We start from the raw sequence: 18114 nt of genomic DNA, 5'->3' as shown, positions 1-18114 counted from the left end.
ATTTTCAAGGCTAATTAACTATCAAGGGTTATAATAGGAAGAATATTATAATTTATGCATTATTTTATGAAATAACAAGTATTATGGACCAACTATTTATAGTAAGGAAGACATATAAAAAGGAACGGTGAGAGTAAAAATGAATAGTACATGTATTAAAATTATATAGCTATAAATAGTAAATATTTTCTTTTCCCATAATTTAATTGATTTGGTTCAGTTTTCAATTTGGATGGGTTTTAACAAACGATGAACACCCCTAATGAGAGTCATAGGAAGCTGCACTTGTACACTTAAATAAGATAGGGATAATATTTGTGTTATAATCCAAATCAAAACCACAAAGCCGTTCCAACAGTATTCATCCCTTTCAATGGATAGACGGTAAGCATTCGCGTATCTGCAAGCAATTTTCACAAGGGAGCTTAACATAAACAGCATTGATTGTATTCCTTTTCCGGACCCAAAGAGTTGGGGAGCACTGTGACCTTTGAACTTTGGATGGTGGTGGTTGGAAGGTATATTAGATAAATGATCTACCGATGGCATTAGGAGGCGGGGAATGGGATTTCACAAAATCTAAGCTTGGACTCCAGGGACTCACAAGTTATAGTTATCTAGTCCTAGATCCCTAAGAGCATCAGTTGCAGCATTCTTACAGCTCTTGTAATTCATCTTAGCCTTTCTTATAAGCTTCTCAATGCCATTACCAAGCAAAATAGTTCTGCAAAAAACATTCACAATGTCAAACTTAGTTCCTATGAGACTGGCCGAGAAAAAACTTCCTGACAACCAGCATTTGCACCAAACCACATTACTTTCCCATGATTTTGTGATACATATTGAAGTGAGAATATATGTTAACTAACCATGATTAAGTGATAAGAGTTTTAAGTAGATGTATTGGTTTGGTACAGATGCCAGGTGCAGATAAGTTTTTTGCAACCGTCTACCCTTACAAACTGGCACATCAAATCCTTAACATATCAGCAGCAAGCAAATAACAAGTCTAGTGGTGGGGCACTTGCCTGTTTTCTGGATTCCTAACCACAAGATTTCGGATCATGAAACAAGAGCTTCTTTGCAGTAGCTCTGATTCTGGAAACCTCTGCATAGCTTGGATAACAATATCACCAGCTCCGGCTTCAATTGCACATGCAGCATTATGTGGAGACCTCAAGGACAGTACAGTTATCATAGACATAACCTGAAACATGGAAAGAGTAGCAAAGAGGTCTTTTGGTGCCTAAATTGTATACATGCAGATAGTTCTGTACCTATTGAGGTGTTCGCAAAGATATATGGAATTAATAGGACTTTCCTATGCAATGACACGAATGAAAAAAAAGAAAAAAAAGTACACCTTGTCAACTGGGATATTGTTTGTAAAAGCAAAAGGAAAGGAGGTTTGGATATAAAAAAATGTAAAGAAACCACAATCTTGTAATGCTTGCAAAATATGATTCCAAACTAGCTTTCGAGTTTAATGATCTTTGGACTATGTGATTCGCAACAAGTATATTAAAAATCAAACTTAGTCGAATTGGCTACCTAAGCAAAATGCTTCCCATTTTTGGAGAAGTCTTATGAAAGCTAAGCCTGTTTTTTGCTTTTTGATATTGAAAAGCCAAGCCTGTTTTGATAGACTCGGGTAGACATTTCATTACCGCATCTGATGTGATGATGAATGAGAATTGGATCTATCTTCTACAATTTATTATCTTGACTCATCTGACATAATTATAGGTTTATCCCATTTTATTGCAAATAATGTTGTATTTGTAGATAAAATCATTTGAAATGGAACAGGTAATGGGAAGTTCAGCACCAAATCAGCATACGAGATAGCTTGTGACGATGAAACACCCCAAATGACAGAAGATGGACTGATATATGAAAAATTCGGATTCCTGAAAAAATGAAATGTTTTATATGGCTTGCAAGACATAATAAACTTATATCAATGGTATTACCTCATGTAGCACAGCCGGATCATCGGAAAATCTCGTTGCAAGTTTCATAAGCTTGTCCATGCCATCCTTATCTACAATAGCACTCTTGTTTATGTCACTTCCTGCCAACTGCTCACTATAATATATTAAAAATTTAATTTTAAGAAAGGAAGAATAGCAGATAATCAATTCACGGGGACCAAAAGAAAGCTGAAGTTCTTATTCCACATGCACAACCAGAAAACTTGATAAGTAATGACAAACAAAATTAAACATGATTCAGAATATTCAATCTACTTTCCAGAAAAAAAAAACAATTTATACATCAAAAACCAAATTTAATGTGTACAAATATGCTATGAACAAAATTTTAGGAATTGCACCTGATAGCCAGTTTTGACCCTTTTATTTAAACAATATCCATCTCAAATCATTTAACTTGTAGCTAGTATTGACAAACTTCAGATAAAGTCTGTATACTCCTCTGCATCTTCATAGTTGTTGCTTGAGTAAAGGTGTGGCCCAAGTTGCTTATTGCTACGTTGGCATTGAATTTAATGAAAATTATGTTGCTAGCTTACATAGTGAATACGCAGCAAATGATCCCAAGCATGATTCATTGAAGTACAGTACCAAAGAATACAACATTGAGTTAAGAACTCAGCGTTTATGAGGAAGAAACTTGCACTGATATCCTAGAGGTCTTCTCTATTATATTATTTACCTCTACTAGAGCCCTATGCAATGATGGAGAAGGATGAGTGGTCAACTATGTTTCAATGTCCTAATCACCACTAGAATGACCAGAAAGAAGGTATTGATCGGGGTCTGAAGTTAGGTCCCCCAAACTTCAAACATACAGGTCTGAAGTTTTGGACTGCCAGGCCAAACTTCAGAAAAAATATCTGAAGTTTCAAACTGACAGGACAAAGCTTCTAACAAAATGTCTGAAGTTTGTTTGCTCCAAATTGATTAACATTTGGTTGTGTCAAGCCTACTTCAGAGCCAAATGTCTGAAGTCTGTAACTTCAGAGCTCAGACCCAAAACTACAAACAAAACGTCTGAAGTTTGCATGCTCCAAATTGATTGACGTTTGGTTGTGTCAAGCCTAGTTTCAGACCCATATGTCTGTAGTCTGTAACTTCAGAGTTCAGACCCAGATTTTTAAAACTTTGTTGGCGTATCAAAGATGATTCAAAAGTGGATAAACTTACAAAACTTTAAAGCTTCGGCTATGCCTTAAATAGGGGTCCCAAAATTGGGCCATCTGTACACTTCCCCCCAAAAAAAATTCTGACACAATTGGGCCTTCTAAAGTACATCCATACATATGATAAAGGATCATGAAATATCAAGACACTATTTATAAGATCAGTTCTCATAGATCAATAATAAAAACTGCTCAGCAGAAAACATGCAAAACTACACACCCCAGTATAACAATCAAACACAAGGAAAGAAGAAACAGGAAAAGTTAAGTTCAAGTTGTAAATAAACTTTGCACCTTAGATAACAAGGAGCAGCAAGTTATGGCTACGACTTTTTCACCCTGTTCACTGCTGTCATCTATACATCGAAGAATTGCGTCTATACCACCATTTTCAGCAACAGCTCTGCATATATCATCCTGAATCCAAAAGTGACAGCTAACAATTAGGAATTATGGAGCAACTGAGTCAAAGTTGCAAGTCACTAACTACAGGAAAATTGTTATAAGCATTAGTTTGTTATTAGTGAAACCGAAAGGCAACTACAAAACTTACACTTATCTGTAAATAAAGGTTGTTATCTGCTTCTATCACTTGCAAAGTTCTAAGGACCTACTTTGAAACACTTCAAATGTGATGGAAGATATCCAACTTTTCACTGAACCTTCCATAAGATATTCTTACCTTAAGGGGAAGTTTGGTTTGAAGACAAGTTATACGAGGATTATAATGTAGGGATTAGTAATCCAGAAATTATTTCTTGTTGGATGTGATTGGTTAATTGCACAAAAATTGGAGATACAAGATTTGATTTAAAGTGTTTATTTATTTTTTAAACTAAAAAGTATCGAGTTGACAATTATACTCTTGAATGCATGACCTTCATTGATTTCTAGGAAAAAGATAATAGTAGTTTTGTCCTTCTGCTACTTTATCCATATATACTTATACATTGATTCGATCCATGTTATTGGTGGTATAAAATAATACACCAATTGATGTATTAAGTTATACAAGAGTTAAATTATACATGATTCAAATTACAACCAAGCATTGGATAAAGTTATAACAAATTATATACCATGATTATTTTCTGAGTTAATTTCTCAAACGGTCACTCAACTAACAACTTCTATCTCAAAAACGTCATTCAACTTTATTTTGTAACAGAAAAGTCACTCAACTTTGTTTTGCAACACAAAAGTCACTCAACTAATGACAATTATCTCAGAAAGTCACTCAACTTTGTTTTGTAACAGCAAATTCACTCAACTACTGTCATTTCACCTCCAAAATCACTCAACCAATTCCAACGACATTTTCGGTAGATATTGTTGGCAGGGAAATTTTCAAGTCATTTTTTTTGGGAAAGAAAAATTATTTTAATTAACCATTAAATTGACCCGCTTTTTGTTTAACCGGAATGAACCACTTTTTATTTTTTAAAAGTTTGGCTTAACACCTTGTTTGGATGGTTGTTACTCGTTGTATTGCATTGTTAGTTTAAATACAATGTTTGTTTTGATTGTTACAGAAATTGTATTGTTTCGCATCGTTTAAATTCATTGTTAGATAACGACATATACACCCATTTTGTGTAATGATCAAGGTGTGATCGCATTGTTACCTTAATATTTTTTTTCTCATTTTGTCTTTACTTATTATTTAATAATTTTATTTACTATTAACCCTACCTTTCATAGTAGCTCTATCCTGTATCCTACTTTTCTTGTAGGTTTACCATTCAAATTATGGATGTGTGGCATTATATAACGACGGAGAATATAGTGTTTGAATTGGTTGAGGGACTTTGTAGATGTCTAGATGAAATGACAATAGTTGAGTGACTTTTGTGTTACAAAACAAAGTTGAGTGACTTTCCAAGCTAAAAATTATTAGTTGAGTGACTGTCTGAGAAATTAACTTTTGTTTTCCTTATACATCATGCCAAACAACCCCTAATTGTGTAAGCCAAGGTAGGCATTGTGTATTAGGACTAAGGTGGCAATCATTCAGGAAAAAGATGAGTGACAATTAGCTTCTGAAATGATTGATTAACATCATTTAACCTACCCCCAAGTTTTTCTAATGGATCCACAATTAAATTAAAGTTCTCCCTATTAGCCACGGGAAGTTTATGCAAGTCGATAAGATGACCTGTGACAAAAACCATCTCCTATTTATAAGATTTATAAACCCATCTAACGGGATTACTCAATTGATGACAATGCTGCAGGAAAAACTTGATCAACTACAGCCAGCACAGATCTATATTATCATCAACAGTTTATCACTTTCAGGGTGGACATGTGCACAGATATAAAAGAGATTGTGAGAAATATATACGAAAAATATTATTGAATTGTGTATCTAAATAGTTACATTGAGACCCTATTTATAGACACTACATTGGAATCCTTTTCCAACTAGGATTCCTATTCTTATTCCTATTCCTATTCCTATTCTTATTTCTATTCTAAGTAGGAAATACTTATTTCTATTCTAACACTCCCCCTCAAGCTGATGCATACAAATCATATGTACCTAGCTTGTTACAGATGTAATTAATACGAGGACATGTGAGGGACTTGGTGAAGATATCTGCAAGCTGATCATTTGACTTCACAAATTTCGTAACAATATCTCCCGAGAGTATCTTTTCTCTGACAAAGTGACAGTCAATCTCAATGTGCTTAGTCCTTTCATGAAACACTGGATTTGATGCGATATGAAGAGCCGCTTGATTATCACACACAAGTTCCATCTTATCAACTTTGCCAAATTTTAGTTCTCCCAGCAACTGTTTGATCCAAACTAGCTCACAAGTTGCTGTCGCCATTGCTCGATATTCTGATTCTGCACTAGATCGAGCAACCACATTCTGTTTCTTGCTCTTCCACGACACCAAATTACCTCCTACTAAAACACAATATCCGGATGTCGAACGTCTGTCAGAGGGTGATCCTGCCCAATCAGCGTCTGTATATCCAATGATATGCTCATGGCCTTGATCCTCAAAGAGTAGTCCTTTACCGGGAGCTGACTTTATATATCGCAGAATACGAACAACTGCTTCCCAATGACTATCACAAGGGGAAGTCATAAACTGACTTACAACACTCACAGGAAAAGAGATGTCAGGTCTAGTCACTGTGAGATAATTCAACTTTCCAACAAGTCGTCTATACCTTTCAGGATTACTAAGTGGCTCCCCCTGTCCTGGAAGAAGTTTAACATTCGGATCCATAGGAGTGTCAACAGGTCTACATCCCATCATCCCTGTCTCCTCAAGAATGTCTAAGGCATACTTGCGCTGAGAAATAACAATACCTGATCTAGACTGAGCAACCTCAATACCTAGAAAATACTTCAATCTGCCAAGGTCTTTAGTTTGGAAGTGCTTAAAGAGATGTTGCTTCAAATCGGTGATACCATCTTGATCATTACCGGTGATAACAATATCATCAACGTAAACAACCAAATAGATACATCGACTTGGTGCAGAATGCCGATAAAACACAGAGTGATCAGCTCCACTACGAGTCATGCCAAACTCCTGAATTACTGTGCTGAACTTCCCGAACCAAGCTCGAGGAGACTGTTTTAGACCATAGAGTGACCTGCGCAATCGACATACAAGGCTACTAGACTCCCCCTGAGCAACAAAACCAGGTGGTTGCTCCATATAGACTTCTTCCTCAAGATCACCATGCAGAAAAGCATTCTTAATGTCCAACTGATGAAGAGGCCAATGACGAACGGCAGCCATAGATAGAAAAAGACGAACAGATGCAATTTTAGCCACAGGAGCGAAAGTGTCACTATAATCTAGCCCAAATATCTGAGTATACCCTTTGGCAACAAGGCGAGCCTTAAGTCGATCAACCTGACCGTCTGGACCAATTTTGACTGCATAAACCCAACTACAACCAACAGTAGATTTACCTGCAGGAAGGGAGACAAGCTCCCAAGTACCACTCTTATGTAAAGCAGACATCTCATCAACCATAGCCTGCCTCCATCCAGAATGAGAAAGTGCTTCACCTGTAGTCTTAGGAATGGAAATAGAGGACAAAGACGACACAAATGCATAATGGGGTGATGATAGACGATGATAACTTAAGAAGGTATAATGTGGGTTAGTATTTCGAGTGGATCGTATACCTTTTTGAAGTGCAAGCGGTTGGCTAGGAGGAGGCAAGTCCGCAGTAGGAGCAGGGTCTGGCGCATGACATGAATCATCTGGGACTAGGGTTGGACGTGGACGGCGATGATAAGTTAGTAGTGGTGGCACTACAACTGGAGATGTAGAAGTAACCGTAGATTCCACAAAGGTTGGCACAGGTAAAACCTGAGGTATGGGTAAGACCATAGAGACATCAGGATGATCAGAAGATGTATAGTAAGGCTGAGACTCAAAAAATGTAACATCAGCAGACATAAGGTATCGATGAAGATCATGTGAATAACAACGATACCCTTTTTGGACTCGAGAGTAACCAAGAAAGACACATTTGAGGGCACGAGGAGCTAATTTATCTTTTCCTGGGGCTAAGTTATGAACGAAGCATGTGCTCCCAAAGACACGAGGAGGGATAGGATAGAGATGTGACTGAGGAAACAGTATGGAATGGGGAACCTGATTCTGAATAGAAGAAGAGGGCATTCTATTTATCAAATAACAAGACGTAAGAACTGCATCTCCCCAAAAACGCAATGGAACATTGGATTCAAGGAGAAGAGTACGAGCAGTCTCAATAAGATGCTGATTTTTTCTTTCAGCTACACCATTTTGTTGAGGGGTGTATGGACAAGTAGTCTGGTGAATAATGCCTTGGTGAGTCATAAACTCCCGAAATTGGGAGGATAAGTATTCTAAGGCATTATCACTACGAAAAGTACGAATAGAAACACCAAACTGATTTTGTATTTCAGCAAAGAAACTTTTGAAAATAGAAAATAACTCAGAACGATCTTTCATTAAGAAAACCCAAGTACATTTTGAATAATCATCAATGAAACTAACAAAATAACGAAATCCTAAGGTGGAACTGACTCTACTAGGACCCCAAATATCAGAATGAACTAATGAAAAAATAGACTCTGAACGACCCTCAGTACTACGAGAAAACGTAGCACGAGTGTGTTTCCCAAGTTGACACGACTCACAATCTAATGTGGATAAACTAGACAAACTAGGCACCATCTTTTGCAGTTTGGATAGACTCGGATGTCCCAAACGTTTGTGAATTAAATCTGGGGAATCTGTAACGGAGCATGCTGCTAAGGAATTTGAAGAGGTAAGATAGTAAAGGCCTTGTGATTCATGTCCTGTTCCAATCATCTGTCCCGTACTGCGGTCCTGCATGAGAAAAAAATCATCGAAAAAAGTTATGCTACAATGTAGGGCTTTCGTCAAACGACTAACAGATGCTAGATTAAAAGGAGAACCAGGGACATAAAGAACAGAGTCTAGGGTGACAGAAGATAGGGGTTTGGCTTTTCCAACCCCTTTTGGTTTGGTTTGGATCCCATTGGCTAAAGTAATAGCTGGAAGAGATTGTGAATAAACAATATCGGATAAAAGTGATTTATTACCAGAGATATGATCAGAAGCCCCAGAGTCCATGACCCATGTTCCAAGAGTACTAGATTGCGACACACAAGCAAAAGAATTACCCGCAACAGAGACATCAGGTTGTGCAACCGAAACTACTTGTGGAGACGTTTGCTTATTTGCACGATACTGAAGGAACTCATCATATTCTGTCTGAGCAATATGAGCATTATTGGATGGTTGATTAGGTTGAGCACCATATGCTACTGGTGGAGATGTCTGTTTACTTGCGCGATTTCGAAGGAACTCATTATATTCCTTTAGAACAATAGGATCATAACTGGGTGGTGGACCATGCAAAATATAACATATATCACGAGTGTGTCCAGGCTTATGACAATGACTACACTTGGATCGAGGTTTCCCAAAACGCCCTCCTCCTCGCCGATTCTCCATAGATTGATATGTACGCTTTTCAATGGTTTGAGATGCAAGAATAGATGAGTCAACAGTGGGTGATGAAACTACCTTGTGACTGGGAGGTGCCGCAAGACGAAGGAGACGAGAGAATAATTCATCGATTGTAGGAACTGTAGGGCTAGCTAAAATCTGATCACGTACAGAATCATGATCAGGAGGAAGTCCAGCAAGAGTAAGAACTAGAAACAATGTTTGTTTGTGTTCTTGTTGTTTTTCCACATTCGTAGTAACTGGCATTAATGTGTCAAATTCCTCCATGACTGCCTGTACCTGTCCTAAGTAAGTAGACATATCGGATTCTTGTTTCTTTAAGTTGGTCAATCGAGATATCACATCATAGAATCGAGATATGTCATTAGTGTATAAAGCACGAGCCTTTTCCCAAACTGTATAACACGTCTGGAATGGGCGAAACAAGGGCATCAACTTGAAATCAATAGAACGCCATAGGAGACTACATAATTGAGCATCTACTTTCTCCCATTGTGCTTTGGCTTTTGCATCTTCCTCACTAGTCTTTGCCTTTACATCTACCTCATAAGCCTTGTTCGTTAAGTGATCTTGGACACCTTGACCCTTGCACCACAACTCAACCGAGGAAGCCCAAGATAAATAGTTTGAACTTCCCAATAAAAGTTCTGAAGTGATTATAGGGCTAGAACTTCCAATCCCCATATTTTTGGAACCAAAAACATCACACCCAAAAGACATTATGCTAAATTTGTCTCGGAAAATTCAAATCTCGAAGAAAAGTCGCCAGAAACTGCCTGGAAATAGCTGGAACTCTAATTCCGGCGATCGGATCTGGTCAAAAACAGTATGGGCCTGGTCGGATTGGCTGGACGACCCCAACTGTCAAAAAAATCTCAAAAAAATATGATCAGAAAAGCCCTCACGCGCCGGCGCGTGAGACAGATCTCGCCGGAAACTGCCACCTCCGATAGGCGCGTGAGAGCGCGTGGGGTGGTGTTTTCCGGTGGTTTTGGCTGGGGTTTGGTCGCGGGGGCTTTCCGAGCCTCGTGGTGGTGTTGGTTTTCGCACAACACCCACAGAAAGAAAAAAGTATAACAAAATCAGACCCAACAGTCACCGGAAATTGACATAGACATACGGTGACTTGTTTGTTCTCACCAATGCTCTGATACCATGTGAGAAATATATACGAAAAATATTATTGAATTGTGTATCTAAATAGTTACATTGAGACCCTATTTATAGACACTACATTGGAATCCTTTTCCAACTAGGATTCCTATTCTTATTCCTATTCCTATTCCTATTCTTATTTCTATTCTAAGTAGGAAATACTTATTTCTATTCTAACAGAGATAATGTACTTATTTTTACTGTTAAAGAGTATATTGACTCCAGAAACAAGTGTTGAAACATAATTACAAGAGCGCTACATTCCGAATTCTGTAATGAGCTCAAAATGTCAACTATAATAGGGATGATAAATTTTAAATAGATGCAAGGAAGATTTCAGATTAAGGGGTTTAAGAATGCTTATATGCAAAGTGCAAAGTATTTAATTAACATATTCCTTGTGTCTTCAAGTTATTTCATATATTATTCAGTACTTACATTAACAGCAATAGCTTTTAAAGCAACACTTGCAGACACCAGACTAGGCGCCTTGATCCCATCATGAAGTGAATCAACAAGTGCTTCAACAATACCTATTTTTGCAAACCTTCTGGCATACCCATAAACCTACAGTTAAGAACAATAACATTTACAGAACGTCTTACTGTTTAGAGCATGCGTTAGAGCAACGTAAGAAATTCAATCATTGCTGATATAGCCATATACTTTCTTAATTATCCAGGTCTGCCTACCTTAACAATTCAACCAACTCCCAGCCCAGTTGATATCTTGATAAACCAGAACATTCACAAATCAATAATAACTGGATCTAGGATAAGCAGTTAAAGATCCATTATTAATACAGCCTCCTCCATTAGAACGTATAAATGGTTTATCTGGAGTCAAGGATCATGGATCTGTAGTTCAATCATTTGATCAGCAATACTGGATCCACTAAAAAATATTTTTCTCCACATATGAAAGTATAGTTGCTTGAGAATTAATTCGAACAAGCTTAAGATTCATTAAAAAAAAATTGACATTAGAATTAAGAAGAGAAGTTGCATATCTTCACTTTTAAAGAATAACCAAATAATAAAGGAAAACTGGTCAAAGCATTAAATCATGAAAGCAATCTGTGCCATTTAGTTTGCCACAAAAGAAGTTAAATCTAACAATTTACTTTGTACTTCAAAGTACCTTCTTGGTTCTATATTTAATAAATTTACATTACCTATCAAAAAAGAAAAACTTAAAAATATTGCTCAATATGATGGACAACTAGGATAATGCAACTCTTATTAGGTGATAAAATCAGGGTTGTCCAGAAATATAAAATAGTGAGAAATCTTCAGGTTTTCTATAGTTCATGTGGTGAATGTTTGAATTTCTTTGGTCATACGTGATTGATCGATGCAACCATACAACTTGATCAACTGCTCACCCAGTAAATAAAGTGGTGCTTTCGGGAAATTATTATAGACTAGTCCAGGTCACAGGTCCTATTTATCCTGTTCAGTCAAAAAATTAGCCTGATCTGAAACTTATTATGGAACAAAATACATTGCATGACTCTGTCCATGTGAGTTATTCCACCTGTATCAGAATTCTGATTTTGATGAGCAATTAACATCAAATAACAATAACTACTATAAATGTTCACTTACTTCAGAGGCCACAACACGATTATCATCAGAGGTTAGCAGGACTCGTACAGCATCATATAAACAAGGAATGCTCCCCCTACTAAATTCTCTTAGACATTGAAGAATCAGCTCATCAATTTTCAAGTTCATAAATGCCTCCTTGAGGACCTCATTCCCAGTTGCAGCGGCAGAAACAACAGCGAATCCACTGTTCAAGATGCTTAAGTTTTCTTTCCTATTGTTTAGGATATTCATAACCATCTTTGGACCATTAGTCTCCCTAAATATTTCAGTGCTCTGTAGATCTGCACACAATACAATTATGCATATTAGACATTTTCCATTGATGATATCAGCTCTCCCATCTACTGAGAATGCAGAACTATCCGAAATTTCAACCAAAATAATACGAAAGTCAAATTGGCATTGTAGGAATATGAGAGCCCGTTTGGCTTAGCTGATTTAAAGTAGTTGATAAGTATTAAGTGCCAAAAAATACTTAAGTGTTGAAACTAATTGAATAAATAAGCAATTACGTATTAGAATAAAGCGCTAAAATTGATAATATACCATTGAAGTACTTAGTATAAAAGTGTCCATATGCACTTATTTCTGTTTAAATGACTTAAACAGCCTTAAAACCATTTACACTAATAAAACATGATTTTTACAAGATTCAACATTTCAGATTGAAACAAATATAAAATTATTTACGTCTCATTCTTTGTTGATAAATATAAAAAATTATTTAATGAAAAGCTAAAATTTGATATTAATAATTTGAGTAAAATTTGTTAGTAAAAAAACCTACTTAAATAACACAAAAAATAAGTGCATAAAAGAAACAAGCACTTGACATCAATGTTGATAGACTCATATTCTTAACTCTCCACTGTCATTTCTTCTTACCTTTTTTTTTGTTCTCAGCAAGTGTATAACATATATGTATATGAGTTCTTCAATTCAAATATTGCAAAACAAAATCCTTTAGCACAAAATCAATCAGATCACTTTCAACGTACAGAGCTTCTTAAGAACCTTGATTGCTCTTGATGGTACCCGGGCTATGACAGAAATCGTGTAAAAGGTGAGGGAGTGAAATCATGCACAGGGTTAGGGGTTTCATTGCAGTAAGGATATTTTTTTATTTTTTTTTTGAAACTGGTAAGGTTGTATTCTTCAGCATTAAGGGCATGCTGGCCACCACCAAAAAGTGTCAATTACAAACTTCCTATCAAATCTACAATCTGATCTGTATCTACTATACACAACTGTTTACACCAAAAAAGTAGAGATACTATACAATTCCATTTGACCTTGTGTATGGAATTGGATCTATTGTCAAAACATCTACTGTTCCTTTCCTTCCAGATTGACCACCATATACATGATGGTATTAACCTCCACCATCTCTTCTGGCTCTTGGTACCCCCTCTCCTTACCCAGCTCTTCAACACGTCTGATGTACGTTCTGGCATTGTCCAATTCAGATTTGAGATGCTAAGGAACAAATTCCAGATTTGAGCAGTGTAATTACAGTGCAAGAAGAGGTGGCTGTTAGTTTCACTTGTCAAATTGCATAAAAAACACCTAGGGACCAGCTGTCTACCCTTCTTCTGAAGTACTTCTTGTGTTAAACAAGCTCTCTTTATCACTAGCCAAGTGAAGCATTTCACTTTTGTAGGAATATCCCCCTTCCAAAAATAGTTCCAGAGGTGTGTTGGTCTCCCTGCCATCACCTGGAGACCTCTTCTGTAAGCACTGTTGACTGAGAAGAGGCCATCTTTGCTGTGCTTCCACAACATCCTGTCTGTGGCATTTGCATTGATGGTCACTCCGCCTAGCATCCCTAATATCTCAGCCACCCTTTCCACCTCCCAATCATTGAGAAGTCTTCTAAAAACTAGATCCCAGCCCTGTTCAGTCCAGCAATCGCCAACATTGGCATCAGGATTTCCACAAATTTGAAAGAGACCTGGAAAGAGATCTCTAAGAGGGGATTGGTCTATCCAAACATCCTTCCAAAATTTTGTTTTAGTGCCACTTCCCACCTTGATATATAAATTTGTCTCCATTTGTGACCACAAGTTTCTAATTGATCTCCATGCACCCACACCATAAGGTTCTGTTGTGATCTCTGTACACCAAGGGTTTAACTCACCATATTTTGCTATGATCACCTCTTTCCACAGGGAATTTCTCTCTTCAGTGTACCTCCACAACCACTTCTTCAATAGGCTCTCATTCTGTAGTTTCAAATTCTTAATTCCCAGCCCCCCTCTGTCTTTGCTAAGTAGAGCAGTTTCCCAGTTTACTAAGCTATAGCCTTTTCCATCCTTGTTGCCTTGCCATAAGAATTTTCTCCTTAGCTTATCCAGATTTTCCACTACTTTTCCTGGGATTGGGAATAGAGACATCACATAAGTGGGCAGAGAATCGAGAACAGAGTTTATTAAGATCAATCGTCCTCCAAGTGAAAGATATTGAGCCTTCCATCCAGAGAGCTTCTTTTCAGTTTTCTCCAAAATACCATCATTGCAGTAAGGATATTTCAGGGATATGAATTAATACTAGGGATAAAATAGTAAAAAAAATTGGTCAAACCAAAAGTGCTTACAACCTGACAAATCATAAGTTGAGAGTAATGAACTTCTGGATTTTGGCTTGTTTAATTTATAAGCTACTATTAGTATTTTTAATTCTATTAAACGCGTAGATAAGCCGAAAAGTCCCAACACCCTCTGAGTCATGTATGTCATTTCATAACAAACTACAAAGTAGGATGTTGACAGATTTCTTTTTTTTTATCATTATGATCTTGAGAGATTTCTGCATCACAAGTTTCAGAATAGTACACCAGCGCACTATGCATAATCTTTTCATTCTCTATATCTGCTAGTGATGCATGAAAGGTGTACATAAATGCTGAAAGATTTGCAACAAAAGAGTCCTAGTGATCCAAATTATGTACTAACATATAATACTTGATATGAGAAGTATGAGCTAGGATTTGCTTTCTCTAAAGCAGGATTAGCTTACAAACCTTCATTTTATTTTGGTGCTAGATGCATGCCTATAGTAAATTACAACAACTGAACGGGAAAAAAAGGAAACAAAATTGACAAATCTAACCTAATTAACGGCATTTGTAGTAAATCACCAAAACTAAAGTGTTCCATTAAAAACAAGAACTAGAATCATAATTTTCAGCCAATATAAAATACTAAGAAAATAAGTATCATGTACTGAAAACCTGACAGCTCGTGACTTAGAGAAACAAAGGACGTATTTCATCATGCATCAAACTATCTATTATTTCTTCTTCTTTAAAGTAACCAACAAGTAACATAATCAATCCCCAAACCCACAGAACACATCAAATTCCACTAACAGTCATTCCCTCAGGAAACATTATTGTATATACGTAATATATGTATCATACCATGAAGTAAGGAAACCAATGTCTTCAGAGCTGAAACAAGGCCCTCGCTCCCAAGTTTACCGCATATCGAACACACCAATTCTATAGCACCATTCTTAGTTGCTATAGCAGCATTTCCTGATCCATCAACATTACACGCATCATTCAATTTATCTAACCATTCAATAATTTCCTTCACATCAGTCTCATCCCCGCCTCCCTGCTTCCAATCACGATCCAATTCCTTCAGCTTCTCAAGTGATTGAATTACTGGATTTTCCTCCCCAGAACCCAAAATGCTAGTCACAATCCCTGAGTGCGGACATAAAACAGATTGAAGTAAGATTTAGTCTTTCACAATATATACAAACTGGAGCATTTATAAAGCCCAATGTCATCTAATCTGGTTACAGTTTTACATCTCCGTTTCGCAATAGACATGAAATTTAGAGAATCAAACAGTAATTTTTTTCTGTAAAAGATGAAATTCAGTAATCAGTAAACAAATCTAATAAAAAGGAATATATACAGAGGTAGTTGATAGTAATTACTACAAATGCAAATAATTTTAACAGAGAATACCGGAGAGATCAACGCCTTGGAGAGTTAGGGTTTGAATAGCGTCTTCAAGGGCTTCAGTGGAATCCATTCCAAGATCTTCAATATTTTCCTTCACCAATTCATCGAAGGCTTGTTGAGATATTGAACGGACGGATTTTGGTGGAGCCATATTTGCTGCCGACGGAAATCTGTTACTACTGACGAGTGCGAGAGGTGAGAGGGAGATCGCCGGCGAGAGGTGAGAGTGATATCTGGAAGCTGAAGAGAGAGGGCTGAAAAGATTATACTTAAGTGGATTGGAGTGTGATTATAACTATGGAGCTCTTTTCTTCCCATCTGAATTTCTTCTTTTTAGTTAAGGACCAAATTTAACTAATTAAGCTTCTTTGATTATCTGTCTTTCTATACGAGTTAACAAGTTAATTTGCATTTTACAGATAAAATGTTACGATCATTTTGTGGGTTGTCTTTCTATTCGAGTTAGTTGTTGATTTACGAGTTAGGATTTGTGTTAAGCATCTTTACGAATTTCTGAGCTATGAATTTGCATTTTACTGATCAAATGTTATGATCTTTTAGCTTTGTTGTTGTTTTTACGATTTAGAATCTCTCGGTTAAGCTTTTATACAAATTTATGAGTTATGGGTACGCATTTGTCACGATCCAATTTTTCAAGTCATGAAGACACCTACTATAACCCACAAGTAGGTAAGTCAACCCCGTACCTAGAACGACAAGTAGTGAGTATAAAGGTAGAACTAGACAATAATTACACTAGCAATAAAAACAAGACAATAACGAAAGCAAACCAAAATCTATATACACTAGAATCTCTCCAGAACTTGGAAGTCACGAGTACAAAGTTATCTAATATGAACAAATACAAGTCCCAAAAGTGGACCACAACAAGTCGTCTCAAAGTCAAAAGACTAGCTAAGCATATATACAGAAGAATACAGGTTGATCTAGGACACCAAGTGCTCACCCTCGTCTCTGATATCTAAAAGCTACAAAAGATGGTGTCACGCCCCGAGCCTACACCCTGAGCGAGACTGACACTCGAACACCATTGCTGGCCTCAAGCGAACCCTTGGCATGACTTACTGACTCAGCGGAAGACTTAAAACATTAATACAATGATCAAATTGACTTACTCAAATAACTTAGTCAAATAGCTTAGAATGTTTAAAAGTCAACATTCAACTTGGCCAAAATGACAACTCAAGTCTTAACATATGAAATGACAATGTAAAGACATCTGACTACTAACTGTCTACGAAGCCTCTAAAACAAAGAGGGATGTCGGGACATGACCCCCGATCATCCTAACATCTGAAAGACTAGAAAGCAAATAAAGGAGTCCTCCGGAATGCAATGAGGCTCACCAACAGACTCTGAATGCTCAAGCTGGATCAACGAGGCACTGTATGCTGATCCTGGTTACCTGCGTCTGCATCATAATAAGATGCAGGCCAACTGGCATCAGTACATTGAATGTACGAGTATGTGAGTTGAAATGCTAAAACAAGATATAGGCTTAAAAGGATTCTGAAAGGGCTCTTCTCAACTTCTGAATAACTTAACTCAAATATAAAGAAATGAAGCACATCCAATATAAATAAAGCTTATAAAACAGTTGCAACCAACTTAGTTTGTTAAAGATAAAGCAGTAACAAACTCAACTTTACTCATATAAGAAAATAATATGGTTTCTGTGGGAGATTCTCTAACCGACAACCATCACTATGAGCCTAAGTGGTGATACAACGTTCTTACCATCACGCTGCCAGACTGTCCTATACTTTGCCGTCATATAGAACTACTTAACTTAGTGGATCCACTAGATTAACTTATGTGATCATCTAAAAAGTATGGCCCATTAATACCCATGATAGCTACATGGTTTATGGAGACTTGAGTTAATATGAACTCGTATCCCCATATCGGTGCTCAATACTACTCCCAAAAATATACTTAGCTCATATGTTTTAAAACAACTTCTTTCTTTAGTTTGAGATAATTACTCAAAACTTAGCTTAAAAGCTCTCTTGGAATCGATGTTTCCTTTTCTTGCTCAAATGTGAAAACATTTATAAACTCTTTGGGAATACTTAGTTCCCTTATAGCTTTTTGAGAAATGAACTCAATTCTCTACTCTTTGCTTTACTTGAAACTTTAGTCTTAAAACAAAGTTAAAACGTT

At 36.8% G+C, this 18114-nt stretch overlaps 1 protein-coding gene across 2 annotated transcripts; it reads right to left on the bottom strand.

The window, feature by feature from the left end:
* Window positions 1–303: 303 nt before the first annotated feature.
* LOC125840641 (uncharacterized) lies at window positions 304–16254 on the bottom strand. Of its 2 annotated transcripts, XM_049519618.1 has the most exons (8): window positions 15934–16254; window positions 15373–15663; window positions 11952–12235; window positions 10783–10911; window positions 3458–3580; window positions 1974–2081; window positions 1029–1207; window positions 304–724 (listed from the first exon to the last, which is right to left on the bottom strand). In XM_049519618.1, exons 1-8 carry the CDS (start codon window positions 16079–16081, stop codon window positions 601–603), a joined length of 1386 nt encoding a protein of 461 aa, XP_049375575.1. In that variant the 5' UTR covers window positions 16082–16254; the 3' UTR covers window positions 304–600. The 2 variants fall into 2 exon arrangements, with proteins under 2 accessions (XP_049375575.1, XP_049375576.1); XM_049519619.1 differs by lacking the exons at window positions 304–724; window positions 1029–1207 and adding an exon at window positions 1531–1910 and having other exon boundaries at window positions 15934–16164.
* Between the last annotated feature and the right edge of the window lie 1860 nt (window positions 16255–18114).

Source organism: Solanum verrucosum, unplaced genomic scaffold (assembly GCF_900185275.1).
Source record: "Solanum verrucosum unplaced genomic scaffold, falcon-dt-bn FXZP01000176.1, whole genome shotgun sequence".
In the NCBI taxonomy this organism is placed as follows: domain Eukaryota; kingdom Viridiplantae; phylum Streptophyta; class Magnoliopsida; order Solanales; family Solanaceae; genus Solanum; species Solanum verrucosum.
This window is presented reverse-complemented; position numbering and strand designations above follow the sequence as displayed.